General features: G+C 40.7%; 1 protein-coding gene across 3 annotated transcripts in view; it reads right to left on the bottom strand.

Moving 5' to 3' along the window:
* Positions 1–9,195: 9,195 nt before the first annotated feature.
* Positions 9,196–21,591, bottom strand: part of ftcdnl1 (formiminotransferase cyclodeaminase N-terminal like 1) — a 77,380-nt gene continuing 64,984 nt past the window's right edge. The window contains exons 12-14 of one of the 3 annotated variants that reach the window (XM_069154923.1): positions 18,334–18,720; positions 15,783–15,878; positions 9,196–13,731 (exon numbers count right to left, since the gene is read on the bottom strand). In XM_069154923.1, coding sequence (XP_069011024.1) covers positions 13,730–13,731; positions 15,783–15,878; positions 18,334–18,720 — 485 coding nt within the window. In that variant the 3' untranslated portion in view covers positions 9,196–13,729. Of the gene's footprint in view, positions 13,732–15,782; positions 15,879–18,333; positions 18,721–21,591 lie in introns of those variants that run through there. The other 2 variants (XM_069154924.1, XM_069154925.1) reach the window with 2 other exon arrangements.

Below are 21,591 nucleotides of genomic sequence, written 5' to 3' on the forward strand. Positions count from 1 at the left end.
TCCTAAATCTTTCTTATTGCGCCAAATAACTCCTTAGACTCTTATTTTATAGCTCATCATTTAACAGAAATGACACTATAAACTGACAGTACAGATTTAATGCTGTGACCTCCAAAGTCCCTCGTCATAATTTTATTTATCTCGGGGCTGAGATTCATTTTATTACCACACCTCAATTTTATCTCTGTTCCCTCAGACAGAAAGACTCCATGAAAGATAATGGCATGTATCCACTTTTCATTATAAAAAGCTTTTTTCATTCGGAGCAAGAAATGAACGAATAAACTCTCGATCTTACGTTGGAGGTCCCAGACAGACATCAGACTGTGTGTAAAGTTAAATTCAAGACATGTCTGTTGTTATATGACAGTGTAATTATACATTAAATAGCTTCATGTGGTGAATTAGTGTTTTCTAATTCTGCTCCAGTGACACCATAATTATCATTCGTCGTTTTTTCCAATGAGGCGCGCACCAAAACTACACTAACAGATAAGGCTTGTGTTATTTTGTGCAGGTCTGTCTCTGCCTGTGTCATTAATCGCCAATCCCACAGGTTCCTACTGAAGATATGAATCTTTAAAAATGCCTCACAGATATAAAATGTCATTGTTTTTCTTAGAAATAAATGCTCACTTATTTAATTAAAACAGCCGAGCAATGTATAGGTTTCAATAAACAATAATCAAGCCAACACATGGGCAGGCCCACTCACTGTTTAATTGTGTCATGTTTGTGTAACCACTTCATGGAGGCAACTTAATATACAGTAGTCAATAATATAGCGTAGATATTTTAATCGCTTTAATTTAATTATGTCAACAATAATCACACTATTTTCAAAGGTTGTCTTCAATTACTCATCTAAAGTTCTGTTGTTCGATTTCCGTAACTGCAACTATTTCACGTTAAAAGCGAGAGGGCTCTTGATTTGAAACTGATACAGGAAGTGTTCAGTTTGTAGACTGTATATAAAAGTGGATGACGCTTATGGGTCTGAAAAATGAGGCCGATACAGAAGTGCCTTAACCTGCAATACCAGCGAGGGCCACTCGAAGTTGGATCCAGAAAAGCCTCTGCCTCCATAGACAAGTCAATACATTTTTTGCACACGTTATCATGGTGTTCTTAGCTAAAGTTACTTTTTTCTTTTAGTTTTCTGGCGGTCTATCTGAAAATAACCCCATCAAAAATTCGAAAATAAATCTCAAAAAGCCGTGTTGTTGGGGACGGGTCTGTTGGATTGACAGGCCTGTGGAGCAGGAAGGTGTGGGCGTGGCGTAGTGTCCTCTGGTTTCCAAATCAGATCGAGTAACGGCAGTTTACACATAAATGGGGGACGTCACTGCTGGTTGCCGATTGGTTTTAATGCGTAACTTTACCAGGGCAAAAGGAAGCGGATCAAAAAGAGGCTTCAATTTGACGTTTTGAATCAATCATTATGCTGAATGTGAATAGGACAACTTTGACCATTACATTTTTTTAAATGGCTCGCTAGTGTGACATACGCTTTATAGATGGTTGAATTCTCAAGTACTTGATACTGAATTCATATAATACGGGACCTTGATATTTGACAGCAGTGTCCTGATTGGCTCACAGACAAGGCTTGTGGAAAGGTCTGATTGGTTTAACAAAGAGAGGAAGGCCCTCAATCCACTGAAGTGATCATGTGATGATGGGATGGTCTTCCTGACTGAACATAAGCTTCACTAGCCTATGAGACACCCTGCGTCAGTATTTTAGTTTCTGAACCGTAAAGCTGCATCGACACAGTTGGTATTTCAGCCATATTTCTCTGTTTTCTGTCTAGTGTGTGACAAAGGGGAATACATACATTTTCACCGATCCAGCTGTCTACTCTGGCCACATACGAGCTCAGGTTTTATTAATTCTATGTGCTCATAAACATTAACTGAGGCCTACTTTGCGTGCATAACTATAGGGATGGTACTGGGCCTCCAAAACTAAGCTGATCTACAGCTAAATATCGTGCCTGAGCACACATCGTGTATACCTATTGCTTATGCTACACCTGTAGTTTAAACAGCGTAATTGTACTGTAGTCCAAACTTTAGTTGCCATGGTCTTTCCTGACTGTTAACCATTTATAGTGCAGTTTACAAAGTTGGAAAAAATGTCACAACTCAGTTTTGAGTTGTTTTTTTTTATTATCTTCCAATATCAGCGCTCTTGTCTACTTGTAAGGTCGTTTGAATTAAAAATAATTAGGTGGCAGATATGTTTTGGGCAAAGTGCATGGTTCCTTACGATCAATGGTTTGTTTCTTTGAAAAGTAAGTTATTCCTTTCCATTCCTCTCCTGTTGCTAAGTGCTTGCTTCAGGGGAAAATGTTTGGTTTTTCTCTGTAACATTCTAAGGTCTTGACCTTACTGTGGAAATTACCTTAAAATGGCATATGTTATGATTTGGATTAACTTTACAGGCAATATGTTTTTATATATAAATACAACTAAAATGAATTGAGTTTTGAAGTTGCTCAAAGGTCATCTGGACTCTTTGCTGCTGTTTGCTAATGTGTCAACAGTTTTACGGTCCTGCTCATGATGGAAACAAACACAGGATGATTCAACCAACCCGAAGTTTTATCATGGGCATTTTAACGCTCCAGTTTTTTGTGAATAGGTCATAAAACAACAGGTGCCTGAGGAGACTAATGGAGGCATTAAAATGCATCATAAGTTCGAGGTAAACAGAGAAGCACACTGCTCTCGGCTTCAGCATGTGGTGGAAAAAAATCTGCCACAAAAGGCTTGGCAATAAGACTCCTGTGAAGTGAAGCAGTTTTTAAAAGACTTTTCAAAAACTAATAACACTGTCCTCAACACTTGGAACTAACACTTACGGTTGGATACTCTTTCATAAATTCAAACATGAGCATAACCACTGCCTTTTTGGGGGGTTCGTGTCCCCCCTAGTACTAAGAATTTGTTTCCCAATTGTAAACTTGGTTGTGCCCATGCTCCTTCCTTAGCGAGCACCACATGTCAGGGTGTTGGTCAGTCAGTGGAAGTGAACACGAGGAGAACGGACATGTCACCCAATAAACAGAGAACAGCACGGCAGCCGGCCATAGGAGGCTTTTTCAGACAGTAAGTAACAGATACCTAAACAGGTAACTGCTTAGTGGGAGGCAGTAACTGAAATTTCATCTTACTGCTACCAATTTACAATGTAAACTTTATAGACTTTTAACTAAGTTTGCTAACCAGCGCCCACTTTGTTTTGCTACTAATTGGTTCAAAGTGTGATTATAAGTGTCTGAAAGTGTTATAAAAGGATTCCTAAAATGTTAGACCTTTCTGTTTGATCAGAAAACAGCTGTAATATTGCTCTTCTCAAAGCCACCAGACTCCATTTTTAAAAACAGTAATTTTAACATGTTGCACACTGAAGTTGAGTCTGGTGGCTTTGAACAGAGCGATGAGGGACTTTGGGTATGTAGCCTAACACCCATAATACAGACATATTGCTATCTGTCAGTGATATTTATCAGTGATCCTTTAGGTTTGTCAGTTTCTCAAGGGTAGAGACTAATGAATGCAAAGTTTATCCTGGTGAACCATATTATTGACATGACTTTATCATCAATTGTATGATGACATAATGTACTGACATTTTTATCAAATTTTGGACAATATACAGTGCATCCGGAAAGTATTCACAGCGCTTCACTTTTTCCACATTTTGTTATGTTACAGCCTTATTCCAAAATGGATTAAATTCATTTTTTTCCTCAAAATTCTACACACAATGTCCCATAATGACAAAGTGAAAAAAGTTAGTTTCATATTTTTGCAAATCTATTAAAAGTAAAGAACGAAAATAAAGCACGTACATAAGTATTCACAGCCTTTCCTCAATACTTTGTTGAATCACTTTTGGTAGCAATTACAGCCTCAAGTCTTTTTGAGTATGATGCTACAAGCTTGGTACCTATTTTTGGGCAGTTTCTCCCGTTCTTCTTTGCAGGACCTCTCAAGCTCCATCAGGTTGGATGGGGAGCGTCGGTGCGCAGCCATTTTCAGATCTCTCCAGAGATGTTCAATCGAGTTCAAGTCTGAGCTCTGGCTGGGACACTCAAGGACATTCACAGAGTTGTCCTGAAGCCATTCCTTTGTTATCTTGGCTGTGTTCTTATGGTCGTTGTCCTGTTGGAAGATGAACCTTCGCCCCAGTCTGAGGTCCAGAGTGCTCTGGAGAAGGTTTTCATCAAGGATGTCTCTGTACATTGCTGCATTCATCTTTCCCTCCATCCTGACTAGTCTCCCAGTTCCCGCTGCTGAAAAACATCCCCACAGTATGATGCTGCCACCACCATGCTTCACCATAGAGATGGTATTGGCCAGGTGATGAGCGGTGCCTAGTTTCCTCCAAACATGACGCTTGGCATTCAGGCCAAAGAGTTCAATCTTTGTTTCATCAGACCAGAGAATTTAGTTTCTCATGGTCTGACAGTCCTTCAGGTGCCTTTTGGTAAACTCCAGCTGGGCTGTCATGTGGCTTTTACTGAGGAGTGGCTTCCGTCTGGCCACTCTACCATACAGGCCTGCTTGGTGGAGTGCTGCAGAGATGGTTGTCCTTCTGGAAGGTTCTCCTCTCTTCACAGAGCAACGCTGGAGCTCTGTCAGAGTGACCATTGGGTTCTTGGTCACCTCCCTGACTAAGGCCCTTCTCCCCCGATCGCTCAGTTTGGCCGGGCGGCCGACTCTAGGAAGAGTCCTGGTGGTTCCACACTTCTTCCATTTACAGATGATGGAGGTCACTGTGCTCATTGGGACCTTCAATGCTGCAGACATTTTTCTGTACCCTTCCCCAGATCTGAGCCTCGATACAATCCTGTCTCAGAGGTCTACAAATAATTCATTAGACTTCATGGTTTGGTTTGTGCTCTGACATGCACTGTCAACTGTGGGACCTTATATAGACGGTGTGTGCCTTTCCAAATCATGTCCAATAAACTCAATTTACCACAGGTGGACTCCAATCAAGTTGTAGAAACATCTCAAGGATGATTAGTGGAAACAGGATGCACCTGAGCTCAATTTTGAGTGTCATGGCAAAGGCTGTGAATACTTAGGTACATGTGATTTTCTTGTTTTTTATATTTTATAGATTTGCAAAAATTTAAAAAAAAACTTTTTTCACGTTATCATTATGGGGTATTGTGTGTAGAATTTTGAGGAACAAAATGAATTTAATCCATTTTGGAATAAGGCTGTAACATAACAAAATATGGAAAAAGAGAAGCACTGTGAATAATTTCCAGGTGCACTGTACTATACTGACATTTTTATAGAATTTTCTACGAGATACTATAAAATGACTTTTTTGTCAAATTTTGGACAGCATACTATACTGACTTTTTTATAGAATTTTCGAAGACATACTACAATGTGACTTTTTTGTCAAATTTTGGACGACATATGACATATGACTTTTTGGACAACACACCATACAATATTCATGTGTAAAAAAATGTTCATATCAAACCTTTGAATTCAAAAGATGGAATCGTCTCTTCAGCACAGTACATTGTTGGCTAATATTTCATATACGGCTGAAACCTGGCTGACAATTGTTGCTCACCTTTTCCTCCGAACTGTGGTCTTCAGTGCTGATCCCAACATTGTATTAACCTTTTCTTTCCAGAATCCAAACTCCTTTAGAGTTTATATGCCTCACTACACCTACCAGCACATGGCTGCAATAAGAGTAAGAGGATTTCAGTCCAGACGAGGGCAAACCACTGATCTGCGGCAAAGAAGGGTCACAGCATGTTTCATCATTGTTTACTCGTCTGAAGTGGCAGATATTAGTCTGTTTCAATCCTCTGTCTAAACTCCAACAGTTTCATTCAGACTTGTCATGATCAACCTGTTTGAATTAGCGGATGAGACGCTGTGTCGAGGCGCCGTGGAGAAGTTGTTTGTGATTTACCGCGCTAATCAGCTTAATTGGAACTCGGCTAATTATACATTAAGACACAATTAAATGTTATCAATCCCTACTTTGATCGAACTTTAAATAAACCAACAGTCATTTATGTTACATTTTAAAGCAATGAGAAGATTTACAGAAGGAGCCGAGGAGCTTTCTGCTCTGAAATGAGACATCCTGGAAGATAATTAAAGTGAAACTTAGCCGTGTGAGAGTAAAATACATAACGGGGCAGCTATTGAAGTTGTCAGATGACTAAAAGATCGTTCCATATTTCAGGATATATGTTCAAACTGACTGGTTTAATTTCATCCATTTCATTCTGAGAGTTGGACTTTATTTTGTGTTTTCTTTCTGCACTCTGAGGAAGCAAGTAATTGCGGGTGGCTTCTGAACATCATAACATGACTAATAGCACACTGGGTGGCTTGATGCATGGAGCTTTTTAAAAGAGCAACACTAATCAAGAATGACTGACCATCAGATCAGAAAAGAAAAGTCTACTGTGAGCATACAGAATGACACCAGCATCTTAAAAGCAGAGGGAAACAAAATGAACTCAATTTGTGAGTGAAATATGATACTTTTTTGTCTTTGGGAAATGTTAAATACATCAAAAGAAAGTCATTGTGTCATAGAGGAGGAGGTCTGTAGCTCAGTCGGTAGAGTGGGTTGTACACCAATCAGAAGGTTGGTGGCTCAATCCCTAACTCCTCCTGTCCACATGCCCAAGCATCCTTGAGCAAGACACTGAACCCTAAAATTTCTCCCGATGGTGTACCATCAGTGTGTTGTAAGTCACTTTGGATAAAAGCATCAGCTAAATGAAATGAAATGTAATGTCATAGAGACTCTGGGACCATTATGACTGCTCAAACAGCACAAGGTTACAGGAACCTGGAAACTTCCTGGGAGACTGTTTGCTCACCTGATCTGCAGTTTAGTCCAATATTTTACAGTTTCTATGCTGTCATCACACTTGATGTTTTCCATCATCTCATTTCTGATCATCCCCTCAATCTGGATTTAGTGAATCAACCTTGAGAGATGTGGCAGGGTGACCAAGTGACTCATATGACTCTCTAAGTACAAGTGAAAGGCATCTAACAGCATGCAGAGGAAGTGTACTGTACTGCAAAAGACATTGGAAACAAAATATTTGCACAATTATGATTCTCCACAACACTTTATTTTACTCACCTATTGTAAGGGGAAAATAAAAAGGTTTGGTTTAAACTGTAAAACACCGTCTGCTCTCCATGTGTAACGCCTGAATCCAGTATGGTGCAGCACTGTGCAGGTACCGTGTGCTGCAGGTGATGGGTTTGTCTTTGGCAGAGTTCAACGTGGGTTTTGAGTTCAGAGAATAAACCAGACCAGATGGTCAAAGACCTCAAACACCAAAATATTCCCCACAACCAGAGCAGGAGAAATGCTCCTTTGGATGCAATTGTATTCAATCTGAGCTTGTTTCTTAATCTTTTTTTTTTTAATGCCAACATTGTTTAATATTAATTATATGCACATATTTTGTATTATCAAAGTACATCTCAGTGGAAACATAAAGTTTCAGTATAACTAATATTAACCACAGAGGATTCAAAACCACCAAAACCTGGTTAAAGAAATAATTTGAAATCTGGAAATGTCCCACTGGACTGAAGCCACCTCGCCCGGATCAGGGAAACCGGGGAACCCTCCCGGAGCCAGACCCAGGAGGGGAGCTTGCCGGCGAGCGTCTGGTGGCCGGGCCTTCGCCCATGGGGCCCAGTCGGGCTCAGCCTGAAGAAACAACATGGAGCAGCCACCCTGTGGACCCACCACCCGCAGGGAGAAGCATCGGGGTCGGGTGCATTGCATACCGGGCGGCAGGCCGGGCCGGGGGCCAGGGTGAACCGATTGCCGGCAGCATAGACTAGCTCTAGGGATGTGGAACGTCACCTCGCTAGCGGGGAAAGAGCTGGAGCTGGTGCAGGAGGTGGAGCGGTACCAGCTAGAAATAGTTGGGCTCACCCTCACGCACAGCACTGGCGCAGGAGCACGTCGGGTTCGGGGGTCTCCAGATCGCACCTCTGCTGTTTGCAGACGATGTGGTCCTGTTGGCTTCTTCGGACCGTGACCTCCAGCACTCACTGGGGCGGTTTGCAGCTGAGTGTGAAGCGGCGGGGATGTGACCAAAAGAACGAGGTCGCGGCTACAAGCGGCCGAAATTAGTTTCCTCCGCAGGGTGGCCGGGCTCAGCCTTATGGATAGGGTAAGGAGTTCGGACATCAGGAGGGATCTCGGAGTTGAGGCGCTACTCCTTCGTGTCGAAAGGAGTCAGCTGAGGTGGTTCGGGCATTTGATCAGGATGCCTCCCAGGCGCCTCCCTCTGGAGGTATTCTGGGCACGCCCAACTGGCAGGAGACCCCGGGGAAGACCCAGAACCCGCTGGAGGGATTATATCTCCTGGCTGGCCTGGGAACGCCTCAGGATCCCCCAGCATGAGCTGGAAAATGTTGCGGGGGAGAGGGAAGTCTGGGTCAGCTTGCTTGGCCTGCTGCCACCGCGACCCGACCCCGGATAAGCGGAAGATGATGGATGGATGGATGGAAATGTGGAGAGATTGAGGCTTTCTGGCACAACTTTACCTGCAGTCCAAGGCGCATGGAGAACATCTGAATAGATCAAAACTCTATCATCTCCTGCCTATGGCTTCATGTTTACTGTACAGATGTGATAGTAGAATCAATGTTCATTTAAATCTCAACAACAAATACTGTGGCCATATTTTCTTTAAACTGTTTCTTTAAGGTTGAACACAGGCACAAATGAAGTACCTAATGTAAATCGAATTTTGTTTATGTACTGTATGAAGTATAAAGACCACACACAAATATATGTGCTTCATTGGCCTCACTGTGCGATTTTCAAAAGACATGAAATTCGAATTTAAGAAATAATGTTCTTCATTCGAGTTTGTAGTTTTCCTCTGTCCACACTGTTTGGTTGCCCAGCAGGAGTTTTCTTCCAGTTTGAGCCGACTTGGTTCAGTGCCCGTGACAGGTTGTACTCAACTGTTAACTTTAAATTTAATCTAAAAAAAAAAAAAAAAAAATGCTGATGCTGTCAAACAGTCAGAGAAGAACTCCGCTGCTCACGTCGAGCTCATGTCTCCACTGTTTAAAATCACACCTGGACCTCTGACAATTTTGAAAACAAGACAAACTGAAAACATGACAAACCTCCTTAATGTTCGTAAGTACTGAAATAGTTTATTTTTTCCTTCTTCTTTGACATAAAACAAAGAATATCAGTAATATACAATTCTTAGTTTGTACTGCTAAGGTGACTGTCACACAAGAACATCACTGTTATTATTGGGTTCTGAAAAAAAAAAAGAAGAACATTTAGTAGGAGAATAACTGTAATAGTGACAATATGTGCAATAAATGGTAAATTACACTCATCAGTGCTGAGTACAAATACAGGGCATTAAGAGTAAATGTTAGAAAAATACAACACTCTTGTGAGCTCTTCGTTATGTGAGCCGATGTAAAAACACAGACGCCACGCTCCGTCTACCCGTATCAGGACAGCCGATCTGTTCCCTGATCCATTAACACCTCGTCTCACCTGCGCACGCTACACATTTCAGTTATTACACACGTGTGTTGCTATTGGCGCCATTGTTACAAATATTACCTTCAATGTATACATGTAGCAAGTGAGCGATGGACAGAAGAGGTAAATACAGTAAGATGACTAATGATATTGTGCAACGTTACATGATGTGAAGCTGTAAACTGTCTGTAGTGTCTCAAAGGAATATGGCTATTAGTCACCATGACAAGTCTGATATGTAGATTTAGTTGCATTCATTTTTCTGTTATATGTGATTAGCTCAGAACAGTGTTTTGGCAAATATGCATTTTGGCAGATATGTACACATGAAAAGCAGACAATGGTGTGTGTGTGTGTGTGTGTGTGTGTGTGTGTGTGTGTGTGTGTGTGTGTGTGTGTGTGTGTGTGTGTGTGTGTGTGTGTGTGTATGTGTGTGTGTGTGTGTGTGGGGGGGGTGACATTGCAAAGCAGCTAAAACTGTCAACTATGTCGTGATGCATTTGTAACACCAAGAACAGTAATATAAAAGACACAGTGTACATAATAGAGAGAGAAAGAGAGAGACTGAGCAAACCGTGGTGAGATATCATACAGCTAAATGTACAGACAAGAACAGACAGGAGGAAAATATCCAGCTACTCTTAACTTAAACCATCCCACTGAAGTCTGGTGTGTTAATGAAATGGTCGCACGTATCAAAATGATTAAATCCACAGCATCTATCAGAGACAATGAATGGTATTTTCCCTGAGCTAGCACAACAATATGTCCACTATATGCGCCTCTACTAGGTGCTTTATAACTAAGGTTACATGCAAAACTCGCTGCTTTGTCTTGATGTCATAACTGTGGAAACACGCAGAAGATAACGCACGTGAAGAGTTTCATTTCAAAATGAGACGCGCACTGTTTCGGACAAAACCAGTGGCAGATTATAATACTTGATACATATCTAACAAGATTAACACATCGGTATGTTCTTTTCTTGTAATAAAACTCTTCATATGAGGATATATTTAATGCGTTCCTGTGGTTAGAGTAAGCCAGAGGGTGGTTGCATGCCTATTAACACTGTGACAATAATAATCATAATAATAATAATTAAAAAAAGAAGTTTCCAACAAGTTAGTGCACACTTTAAAGAATCACATTACTCAGTCAGGTATAGAGCTCATGAATGGCAATCAGTAGTTAGCGCTGTACATAAGATATATTCTCAGGATGCAATTCAGAGTTTGTCTTCTCCACATTTATGAAGGTCCATCTGATGTTTAGCTCAAAAATATATTACTGACGTGCGTTCCAGCTTCGGGTCCTCATTATGCATCGGAGCAGAATAAGATCTTTGCATAAACATTTTTTTCAATGTTCACACATGCGGCTACATAACTTTCATTCTGCAGGAGTCTTGCATGTGTTTCCAGTAGTGACCACAGCTGGTGCCATTATGGAGGTCTGGTGGTGAACTGGTTGTGCTTGTTAAAAGTTATCTCAGTATATCAATAGCCTATATGTGTATAATTTTGATACAAAAGTGGAATCGTAAGCCTGTATGACGTGACGGACTTGGTCCTTTGCCTGCTTCATATAGAATGCTTAAGACCTTAAGCTATTTTGTAAGAGGTGGTGGAGACCAAAAAAGAGGTAAAATGAGAGTAAATACTTGAATCAGTTTTGTAAACATGAAGACTTAAATATTACTATGACCATGTCTGTATTTGAAAATAGGCAAAGATTATTAGATGAAGCTTTAACCATCAAGCTATAAAACCAGATGTAGCGTGTCTGTGTGAAGGTTACATGAGATACATTTTAACCAACATTCACAGTAACTCCATAAAATATTGACAATCCCGTATATACTGTAACTTATTTGCATTCTTCAAATGTTAACGCTCAACATTTAGAAGTACATTTTTTAATCATATAAACGTCTTCTAAAACTACAAAGTGCACTGTTAGTGTCGACATGTAATTCCAATGCAGGAAAAACTGTCATATTCTTATACTTAAAATGCAGACCAGCGTGTCCCGTGTCATGTTTTCAAGTCAAGTGCTGATTTTTAACCAACGTTTCATCTCAATCTTGCCTACTAAACTAATACGGATCTACTTCAACTAGCGGAACGGCATGTTTACGTATTCATAACTAATTGCTTTACTTTGCTTGTGCAGAACTTCCCTTTAGCTGCCAGTAGAGGTCATTGTAAGAAACTGTTGCAATTTTCATACGTATTCGGAAAAATGAAAAGTTTTGTCATTTGGCTGATAAAACATATTAGACAAACAAATTAGTTGTATGGCAACAATTCGTAGGTGACATGGTTGCAAAAAATAATAAGTTACATACTGTTTAAGTAACAGTACGTCTATTAAGTTGAGTTATATAAACTATGTAAGGTATGAATTCGTCTCTTCCTGTTCTGCTCGCCACACATTAGATTCTGATAGCGTAACAAGTTCAGCTTGCCTTCGTAGCTATGTTGAAATACCGCTGCCGGTCACAAAAGGCTGTGTCTCAATACACGTTAGTACATTTATTACACGTGGTATACTATATGTTAGTGCACTTGCATAGTACGTGAATTTCGACGGATATTGTTGTCTTAAATCAAACTTGTCTGTTGCGCACTTACCGGAAATGAACGTAACATTTGAAAGCAATTAAGACTTGATATATTTGCCGTGTTTTTGTTGCCCCTGTGTCCCGCACATAATTAACATACTGATGGTTAGCAGTATAGTACATACTGAAAAACAAACACTTTTGTGTAGACGTCTACATTGTGAATTTATGTGAACATTGCAATGAGTTCATCGCGACACCTGCATCTTCCTTGACCATTTGTAAACAGGTTAGGCCCCTCCTTTTCAGCTACATAACCAAATGGTGACTACTGAAGGATGAGAAGTGTCCAGTGTTTCATTAACAATTATTTGTCCGTTAGAAGCACAACATCCTGGTACTCATGTTGTGCTATAGTGTGGACCATAGACTGTGTATAAAAATGGACGCAGCTTCAGGGTCTGAAAAATGAGACCGATGCTGAAGTGCCTTAAGCTTCAATACCATTGAGTGCCACAAGAGGTTGGCTCCAAAATGCCTCCTGCTCCATTGACTCCTGTTCAACTTCTCTCATGAAATTCTGGTTTTCCTAACTTAAGTCACTCCTTCTTGTTAGTTTAGTTTTACACTGTGTAAAAAAAATTGGACATAGCGTCCGAAACACCTCCTACAGTCCTGGGTGGCTCATAACTGCAGTTGTTGAGAACGGGGAAATTAGCTATGGTGATATGGGGTCTATATGGGGGTTGCTAACACCTGTAGGCAGCTTGCTAACGGTCACTCAAAGCCGCCATGTGCTTATGCATAACTGTAAGACTTAGACACAATTTAAATCAATCCAATTGGATGTGGAAATTAGCTATAGAGAATAGAATTGTTTTTTTTTAACCAGGATGCAAACACATTTATTTCTGCGTTAAAGTTGGGTATTTTAACGTGGGGGTCTGTCGGGATTGAGTCGCTTTTGGTGCCTCGTGGCCACTCAAGGAACTGCGTTTTTCGGCACTTAAGCACTGGCGTCATTTTTCAGGCCTGGAGGTTTCTGCTTGGTGTAAACGCACTCATGCATTCAAAATAGCAAGTGTAAGTACTAAAGTACGCAGATAGAGACACAGCCTAATATTGGCTTTAAGTTGACCCACGTACGCTGGCTCAAGTGCAACTCAGATATATGTAAAGGTAGCTAATCAATGCTACAGGAGCTTTCTAAATTGAATAAAACACTTATGTGTTTTGTAAAACCGTTGGTTTACCAAGAGTCAAAAACCCAGTGGAGAAATGAACCGCGTCAGTTTGTGTGGGGAGACAGCAGAGTTGAACGTTCAGAGATTCAGTCAGCTGCTCACAGCTGATGCCCACGAGGTGCAGACCTCCAGAATGGCTGCCAGAGGGTTTGTAACTACACCCGAAAGGCTGCTCAATATCTGAACACCACGCTGAGCACAGGTGGAAGCCAACACTGCCAAGCTCACTTGTTGTCCAGGTCTGAGTGTTTCACCCTGATACACAGTGTCCAAACTGTGGGATGTGTGGCAGAGCGATAATTCCAACTGATTGCTCGATTCCTCGCTTTTAGGTCCACTCGTTCCTCTCCAGAAACTCTGAAATGGAAGATTTAGAGTGGAGTGAGATCCTGCGGCACACAAACAACATTTAAAACGAAGCACCATTTAAAGAAAAGTAGAGCACACTGTAATCAATCATCTTACAGACTGGCCATCTTCAGTTAACGGATGCTGAATATTTTTCAATATTAATAAGTGTGCTTATATGCACATACAAAACCGGTTTTATACAATGGAAGGTCAGCAGTTCTCCACTGATTGCTGAGCACCTTAAATTACAGTATTATAACATGCATCAGTTCAGTTCTGGGAGGGATTGTTGTTTAAATGCAAATAGGAGGACAATTGATGATATGATTGCATCAGAAGATGATATAGCAGGAGATGTAGATGCAAAATTACATCACTTTCCCACACAAGTCAGCTGTGTAACCAGAACTGTCACCAGGCGTGATTCATATAATGTGTGTGGTACCTGCATGAATACTATACTATACTGTGTGCATTTTGTGTGTGTTGTGATGGCTCATAACCTGTGGATAGTTTTTTAACCCGTGGGCGTTAACGACACGTTGTACAATGCCAGCGTTAATGTACTGTAGTAAGATGCTAATGATGTTTGGGAAACTTGTTTCAGTCATGTGTTTCGTTGCCACCATTAAGCTTGCTCTCTGCTCAATGGAGATGGAAATGGCAAAGTGTAGATTTAAAGCAAAATAAAGTTGTTGTTGTTTTTTACAATGTGAAAAATTGAAGTCAATGCACTTTGTTTAATCTTCAGAGCTATCAGCCACAGAGACAGTGTTGAAAGGCAAAATATGAACAGGTCTGATCTGACAAGGCTCCTGGAAACAGATTCCACATTTATCTCAGGGAATAAAAAGTTTAGCTGCTGGAAAGCTTTTCTCACACCAGCCATTTTAACTCTTCAGTGCACAAAAGACATCTAGTGTGTATTTTTAGAGCAAAACTGTAAAATCCAATGAGTTCTCATTTTGTCGTGTGAATTTAAACAGTATTTTGGAGAATTGTACGAGACTGCAGCTCTAAATGAATTTATACAAGATTCAGCGTGCTGTTGCACACGAACGGGGCACAGAACAGCAATGTACACGGAGGAGGAGGGATCAACAACTTTCGTGAGTTACGTTGCTTGATCAACATCAGCACCTGTGCTACATGAGTTCTTGTGACTACTTTGCGCATTCACAAATTCACCATGCGCTTGAGCAGCGAGCGCACACAAAATGGGGTGTCAAATTCTGGAAATCTGCAATGGACATCCTTGAAATGCTTCAGAACTCCTTCGGCAATGAAGCTGTAGGCCGGGCGAAGTGCGGGGTTGTACACCGTGAATTCGTGCCCCAGAGTCAGACTGTCAACACCGAGTTCTACTGGGACCTTCTGAGAAGTCGTCGCAAATGGCGTGAACTGTGGTGCGACGGGAATTAGGTTCTACAACATGAAACTGCTGAAGTCTCTACCCCAGAACAACACAATCGTAGCTCCCCGACCCCTCTTCTTACGGGATTTGGCTCACTTTGACTTCTTTCTGTTCCCCAAAAATTTTAAACAAAATTTGATGTTGGCTCTCTGCTCAAGTTTTAGGTAGGCCACATGGTGAAATTGCAAATGCAAACATACCGCTGCTCACAAAAGCGTGAGTAACTCGAGCGCCATCGATTAAGTAATGCAACTTAGAATAGTTACTCACGAAAGTTACTGCTCCGTGTGCATCACTGCGCTGCGTTCTGTCCGTGCACAACAGGAGCAGTCTCACAACTTTTTGCCCCACATATATAAAATGCACGTGTTTGAACAGCTTAACAACACTTTTGTAAATTAATTTAATCAGGACTTCTGTAGGTGAGTTGGGTATCTGACTTTCCAAATAGATAATGTAAAAATAATTGAAGTTATTTTCTTAGCATCGTGTGGAAGACACTCGTGTGTAACACTTAAGTATCTGCCCAAAAACATGTTAACGCCGAAAAAAATAAACTGTCGTTGATAGAAACTGAACCCGGTTTCCAGCCCAAGTTTCACCGATTGTGTCACTAAAATAAATGTGTTCCATGGCGTCTTACAGTTGGCAAGCTGAAGCCTCGTCTGTTCTTTCTGTTGGCTGGGAGTGGTTCGTGTTTTCGACTTGACGTAGGTCAACTTCTTTGGTTCCATTCCACCTGGAAAAAGTTAAAATCGAAACTCGGCTCAGGGGTTTTCTCTGCAATCACATTGGTTTCTCTCTCCCGCCAAGAAGAGGATTCATGTAGAGTTCGGAGAACCGCGCGACACTCACATGCTGACATTTGACATCTTGAAAGACAGCAAGATTATCACTTTGAATTCAAAGCGGCAGCAGACCTATGTGACACTAAAAGAGCTGCAGCTGACGTCTTGAACGATGACAGAGCTGCAGGTCTGACAGCCACCTCACCAGTGAAACAGTGCAAACGAAGACAGAGTTAAGCTTTTTAAATAAGGAGTGACAGAGGATGCTTAAATAAAACAGCCAAAAGGACGGTACTGACTGTTTGCGAAGGGCCTCCGAGACAAACATTTAAATCTGGATTTTACCAAGAGAAGGGACAAGGTGGCACTGAGGATCGAAAAGGAGGGCTTCATTTCCAGGATATGTTTTTCCTTGACACAAAAGTTTTCTTCTTTTTGTAAATGACCTCAAAACATTGTTGAATTTTCCAGAGATTGTATTGTAAATCAACTCCTGCTGCTGTCGTTAACATGAGCTCGTACAATTAGGTTGCAAGCTGCAGCTGATAAGTGTTCACCAACAGCAGCTGTCATTTCAGTCGTCAAAACTTGACTGAGAAATGCTAGTCTGCTTCTGTCTGAAATCAAGGACACGAGTGTCTCTCTACGGCACCTGTTGCGTGATTAGCATACCGAGCAGGCCGCGTACATGAGAGCCATCAGCGCAGGGATAGAAACTCAGGCTGTTGTAATGACACACAACGATCCCTACTGCTTTCAGTCGTCTATTATAGTTATATATTAATTTTTGTTTCTTCAATTTCAGCGGAGCTCTTGTGAAAAGCACGTGTGAATAAACACGGGTGGATCCTCAGGAAATGCATTTCCTCGGGTGACAACGTGATAAGTGCATCTCACAGTGGTTAATGAATAGTTAATTACCTCAGTAAGAATTACGTTAGATGTCTTCTGTTACGAAAATATGTGATAAATGTCATGAACGAAGCCCTTTCTTTATGGCAGCTTATCCAGCGAAATCTTTGTTGTCAAAAAGTTGGCTTAAATCGAAAATAAAGTTCAAATTTAGGATTGATTTTGATATATAGTATGAAAAAAAACAAGGTTTTCTTTTGTTGCTGTTTTAAAAATAGCAAATCTACCCTTGCTTTGGATGAAAATATCACAACAAAACCAAGGTACTTCCAAATTTTGGTACTGGTTCCTGAATGATACCTTTTTTTCGAAGCAGATTTAATTAAATCTATTTTAGCAAAATTTAAATCTTTAGTTTTCATGCAGTTTAGAGGGGGAGAGTGTAACCCAGGTGGTTTTCTGTAAGTACAATTAACAGATTCCCCCTAAATGCCTCACGTGCATGTTGTCGCTAGCGGCTAAGATTTTCTGATGGTCCCTAAATGCCTCACGTGCTATCAGTAGATGCGAGCTAGCCGTCTGCACACAGAGAAGCCTAAATTTACTGTAGCTTAGGTCAGACAGATATTTGGACACAAATGAGTTTAAAAACAGTGAAATAAGGCGTTCTAATGTAGGATTTATTTAAATTGAAACCGAGTAAGTTTATCTAGGAGGCCGGACTGCCTCAGTAGAAGTTAGTTGTAGTAAATGGTGGAGCTCACTGACCGTGATAAGATTTGCTTCTGCGTACACAAAGTTAAAGTTTTTAAAAATAAGAACGTCTTTGTATGGATGTAGCCTGGGCATCGAAATTTAGAAGCGAATGTCGAGGTATTTTTTGATACTAGATAGTAACTTCTGTCAATGCCACATGCATTGAAATTTGGTACCAGTCCTACTACATTGTATCACATGTCTATTTAAGCACATAATTCAGACCGTTTGCAGTCAATGATGCAGATTCCTTTCCAACCACAGCGACACAGCCGACTGCTGTGGCCACAGAAAGTACTGAACTACATGTACTACAAGACACCACATTAAAATGCTCTTCACATTGGGCCTCATGCCAAAACAATTCTTATCCAAGTCACAGACCGCTTAGCTTTGGCACACATTCATAATTTCAGATTTTTTTTCAGGTGCACTCATTTGACTACTGACGCTGGTAAATTTGTTGTTCTAATTTTCTGACAACAGGACGTGAGGCTCCTCGGAGTGACTTTTTATTTTATACTCTGGTGACTTTGTGAAACGTGGTCACAAATGGAACAGCCTTAATTGACAATTTGATTACGCTAATTGTGAAGTTGAAGATGAAATGAGCAATATTCAAAAAGTTTTGCAAAGTTTGGTGAAATAGCAAACCTCCCAGAAGAGTAAGAAAGATTTAGTAAATGAGTACAAAAGTATTCTTGCATTAAGGCTTTATGAGTCCACATTATTAAGAGGAAATATCTTTACGGCTGCAGTCCAAAGGTCATAGCTGCAACTTTTGTGGCTTTACTGTACCTGGTGGTGGCCTGGGTAGCCTGCTCTGGGTATCACACACACTGGCAGAGGTCATAATGGGTTCAGACGGGGGTTGGATGGGCTGGAGGAAGGCCACAGTGGGGAAAGGCACTGACTGGATATGGGTCATGGAGGAGTCGGACAGGGAGTTTGGCACCCCCGCATGGCTGCTGTCCTTAAAGCTGGAGGGTATCCTCCACCGGGGCAAAGGGGAAGGAGACACTTCCTCGCTGGAGGAACCGGGGACACTGGGAGGACTGAGGGACTGTTCTGGGGTTGATGAGGATTTGGGGAGGAAGTGCAGGATGGAGGAGAAGAAGGAACAGGATTCAGGAAGGGGGATGGTCCCGATTCCACTGTCCAACGTTCGCATCTTGCAGCCGGAGCCTGCGGCACAAGGAGAACAGCTGAAGTGGCTCAGGGTAGCGGGAGAGAAAGGGTGCACAACAGGAATGAAACAGGACAACCATGGTTGAAGTGGTGCTAAAGTAACCTTTAAGATATACGTACTGTACATTAATATAATTATTGACCGGCCCGTTGTTCATCATTTATCCTGTACTGTAACTAACTCTGTGTCTCTGAGGAAAATCTCTGTAAAGCCGTTTCATTCGGAGAATGAAATCTTTATCATTAAGTACTAGAAATGATAACTGAGGCTTTACTGTCCGATGAGGGCAGTTTTATCAATCAATAAAAATGGACCTTCTCAGTCGTTTCCCTCACGTCTCCTTGTTATTCCTGCCACATCATCCTCACTCCTTTGAGGAGCTCATACTGGTGTTTTGGTACTTTTAAAGCAGATGTGCAACAGATGGTTACTCTGCTCTTTGAGTTCCACTCTTTCACTGTTACTTGGCTTCCTCAGTCAAAAAAACGGTTGTTTGGTACAATCCAATTACATATTAGTGCTAATTACATCATAGCGCTCCTACAGAGAGCACATCAAGCCCACTTGAACCACTGCTTTGTTTTACAGATGCTGTTTAATGAGTGTGACTATTAGCATGCATTGGTCACATATTGAATATGAAATGCATGTATGGCACATGACATGAAATCCAAATACACCACTAATGTGTGTATTTTTATTCACAATATACAGTCATGTTGATGTTGTTACTTCTTAAAATTTAAGGGTAAAGAATCTGACCGGGCCTTCAGAAATCAGTTTCTGCAATAAAAACTGATGTTTAACCTTTGTACAGTTTAAATATGTTGGATTTTTATCATTTAAGTTACTGTTAAGCCACATTTTCACTCAGAAAATCAACAGTTTTTTAAAACCAATCTTCCACTACAGTAGGAATCCAGAAAATAAGATGTATCTGTCATCCATTGAGTGTGCAAAAACTCAAAATAAGATAATAATTCTTGAAGATGTTGTCGTGCCGGCTCGTGTTTTACTGTGTAGCCTGTAGCAGGAACCTGTCGGCGATCACATGGCGCAGCTCAGGCAACAGCTGCTCCCCGCTTTATTAATTAAGAGAGGCTTTACAGCTCTACTCTTGGTTTCCAACGAGCTCAGTTTCTTTACTTTTTTTTTTTGTTAATTGGATTTTAAGATGCTCAGATTAACTGCCAAACTGTCACATTACAAGTAATGCTAAGCTAAAAAAAACCAAACAAACAGGGAAACATGGACAAAGAGGAAAACACATTATATTATTAGAATTTAAGATGTTTATTGCCAGCAATTACAAGCAATGAAAACATCTCACTAGTTTGTAAAATCCTTTTTTGAGTCATAACTTCACAAACATCCTTGTATTGAAAAACAGCTTTAAGTGCCAATGGCTGACTCAACTCGACACCTGAACTGTTGTAAACAAGAACAAATAACTGAATAGAGGAGACGTAGGACAGAGATTTTATTGATTAGTTTGGTCTTAAGTTGTAGGTTAACAAGTACCGCTGTGACAGTCCTTCCTGGAAAGACAGAGGCTGACAATTGATTGGCTTCTATAAGCCCTTAACATGGACGGTGAGGTTGTTGTCCTCCTCACACACTCTCTCCAATGTACCAAGCTCAGTCAGTAACTGCTTGAGGTCAGGCAACACGGCAGAAATGATCTTCTGATTTTAGTGTTTTAAAATATTATAGCTTATGAATGAGAATAATGTGTTAATCCGTGTTAAGTTTAACAGGTCACAATACTGAACCACAGTCTACATCTCTCAATTGAAAACATTTGAAAACTAAAGCAAAATCTTACATGTCACCCAGGAGTTTAAGAGGTAACCAAACTAAAAAACCTATATGCTGAGCTGCACAGACACCAAGAAATGCACAAAGTCTGTCAAGACAGCAGGGTAAAATGGGACAAAATATGTTACAGGTTAAGCTTTCATCTGTGTTCTTTGGTAAAAACAAAACAAACACATCAGTCCATTAAAATGACAAATCCCCCTATTTTTTAATTTAAAAATAAAACCTAACCTGATATTAAGCCAAAACTTGCAATACACCCATCAGTCCACAACAGCATCCTGTGTCAGTGACACGTTTTGCCTCACTTAGGGCGTAAAAAAGCACGTGTTTAGATTTTGAAAAGAAATCCCACAAAACCACAAGGTTAGAGTCAAGCACTAAAAGTATGTGGTAAGTGGTAGGAAGATATTAAAAAAATAAAAAAATCCACATCGCTTTGTCTTGCACTCAAACTTTCTTATAACAGTCCTGTGTTTGCTCCATTCAACCACCCTCAATCTACTTCCCTACATGGACTTTGTACTTTGTCAAATGACCTCCGTCTTCAGCCCTGGTCATACGTGCATATACTTTTCAAGCCAAGGCAAAACATGACACTGATACGGTATCCTCTAACTGGTGCATTACAAGCTTTGGCGTGATCAAAAAAAAAAAAAAAATCACTGACAAAATGATTTTCAAACTAATTCTTAACATTAGTGCTACAAGACAGAAAATAAAAAAAAGATCTGCAAGAGACACAACAGAAATGGTCCTCTTAACGAAAGGTACATTTCGTAAACAATAACAGTGGTTCTACACATGTAAACCGCAGCATATTTTTATGCTTCAGATCTATTTTTCCTCAGCTTTAAATGCATAATTTACACTTATTGAGTCCTTGGCTCTGAGCACTGCTAATTTGATGATGAAAACCTCAATGCTGTGCCTGAAAACATCCTGTGTCGACACGGAGAGCACTGAAGCTGCTGCTCTGCTAACGTGGTGCTAACGCCAAGCCTCCTGTGTGGAAATGCTGTTGCATACTGCTAGCAGTGGTGGCATTA

Source organism: Embiotoca jacksoni, unplaced genomic scaffold, assembly GCF_022577435.1.
Source record: "Embiotoca jacksoni isolate LCO1_2020_lvr unplaced genomic scaffold, fEmbJac1.0.p SCAF_2, whole genome shotgun sequence".
Taxonomy (NCBI): Eukaryota; Metazoa; Chordata; class Actinopteri; family Embiotocidae; genus Embiotoca; species Embiotoca jacksoni.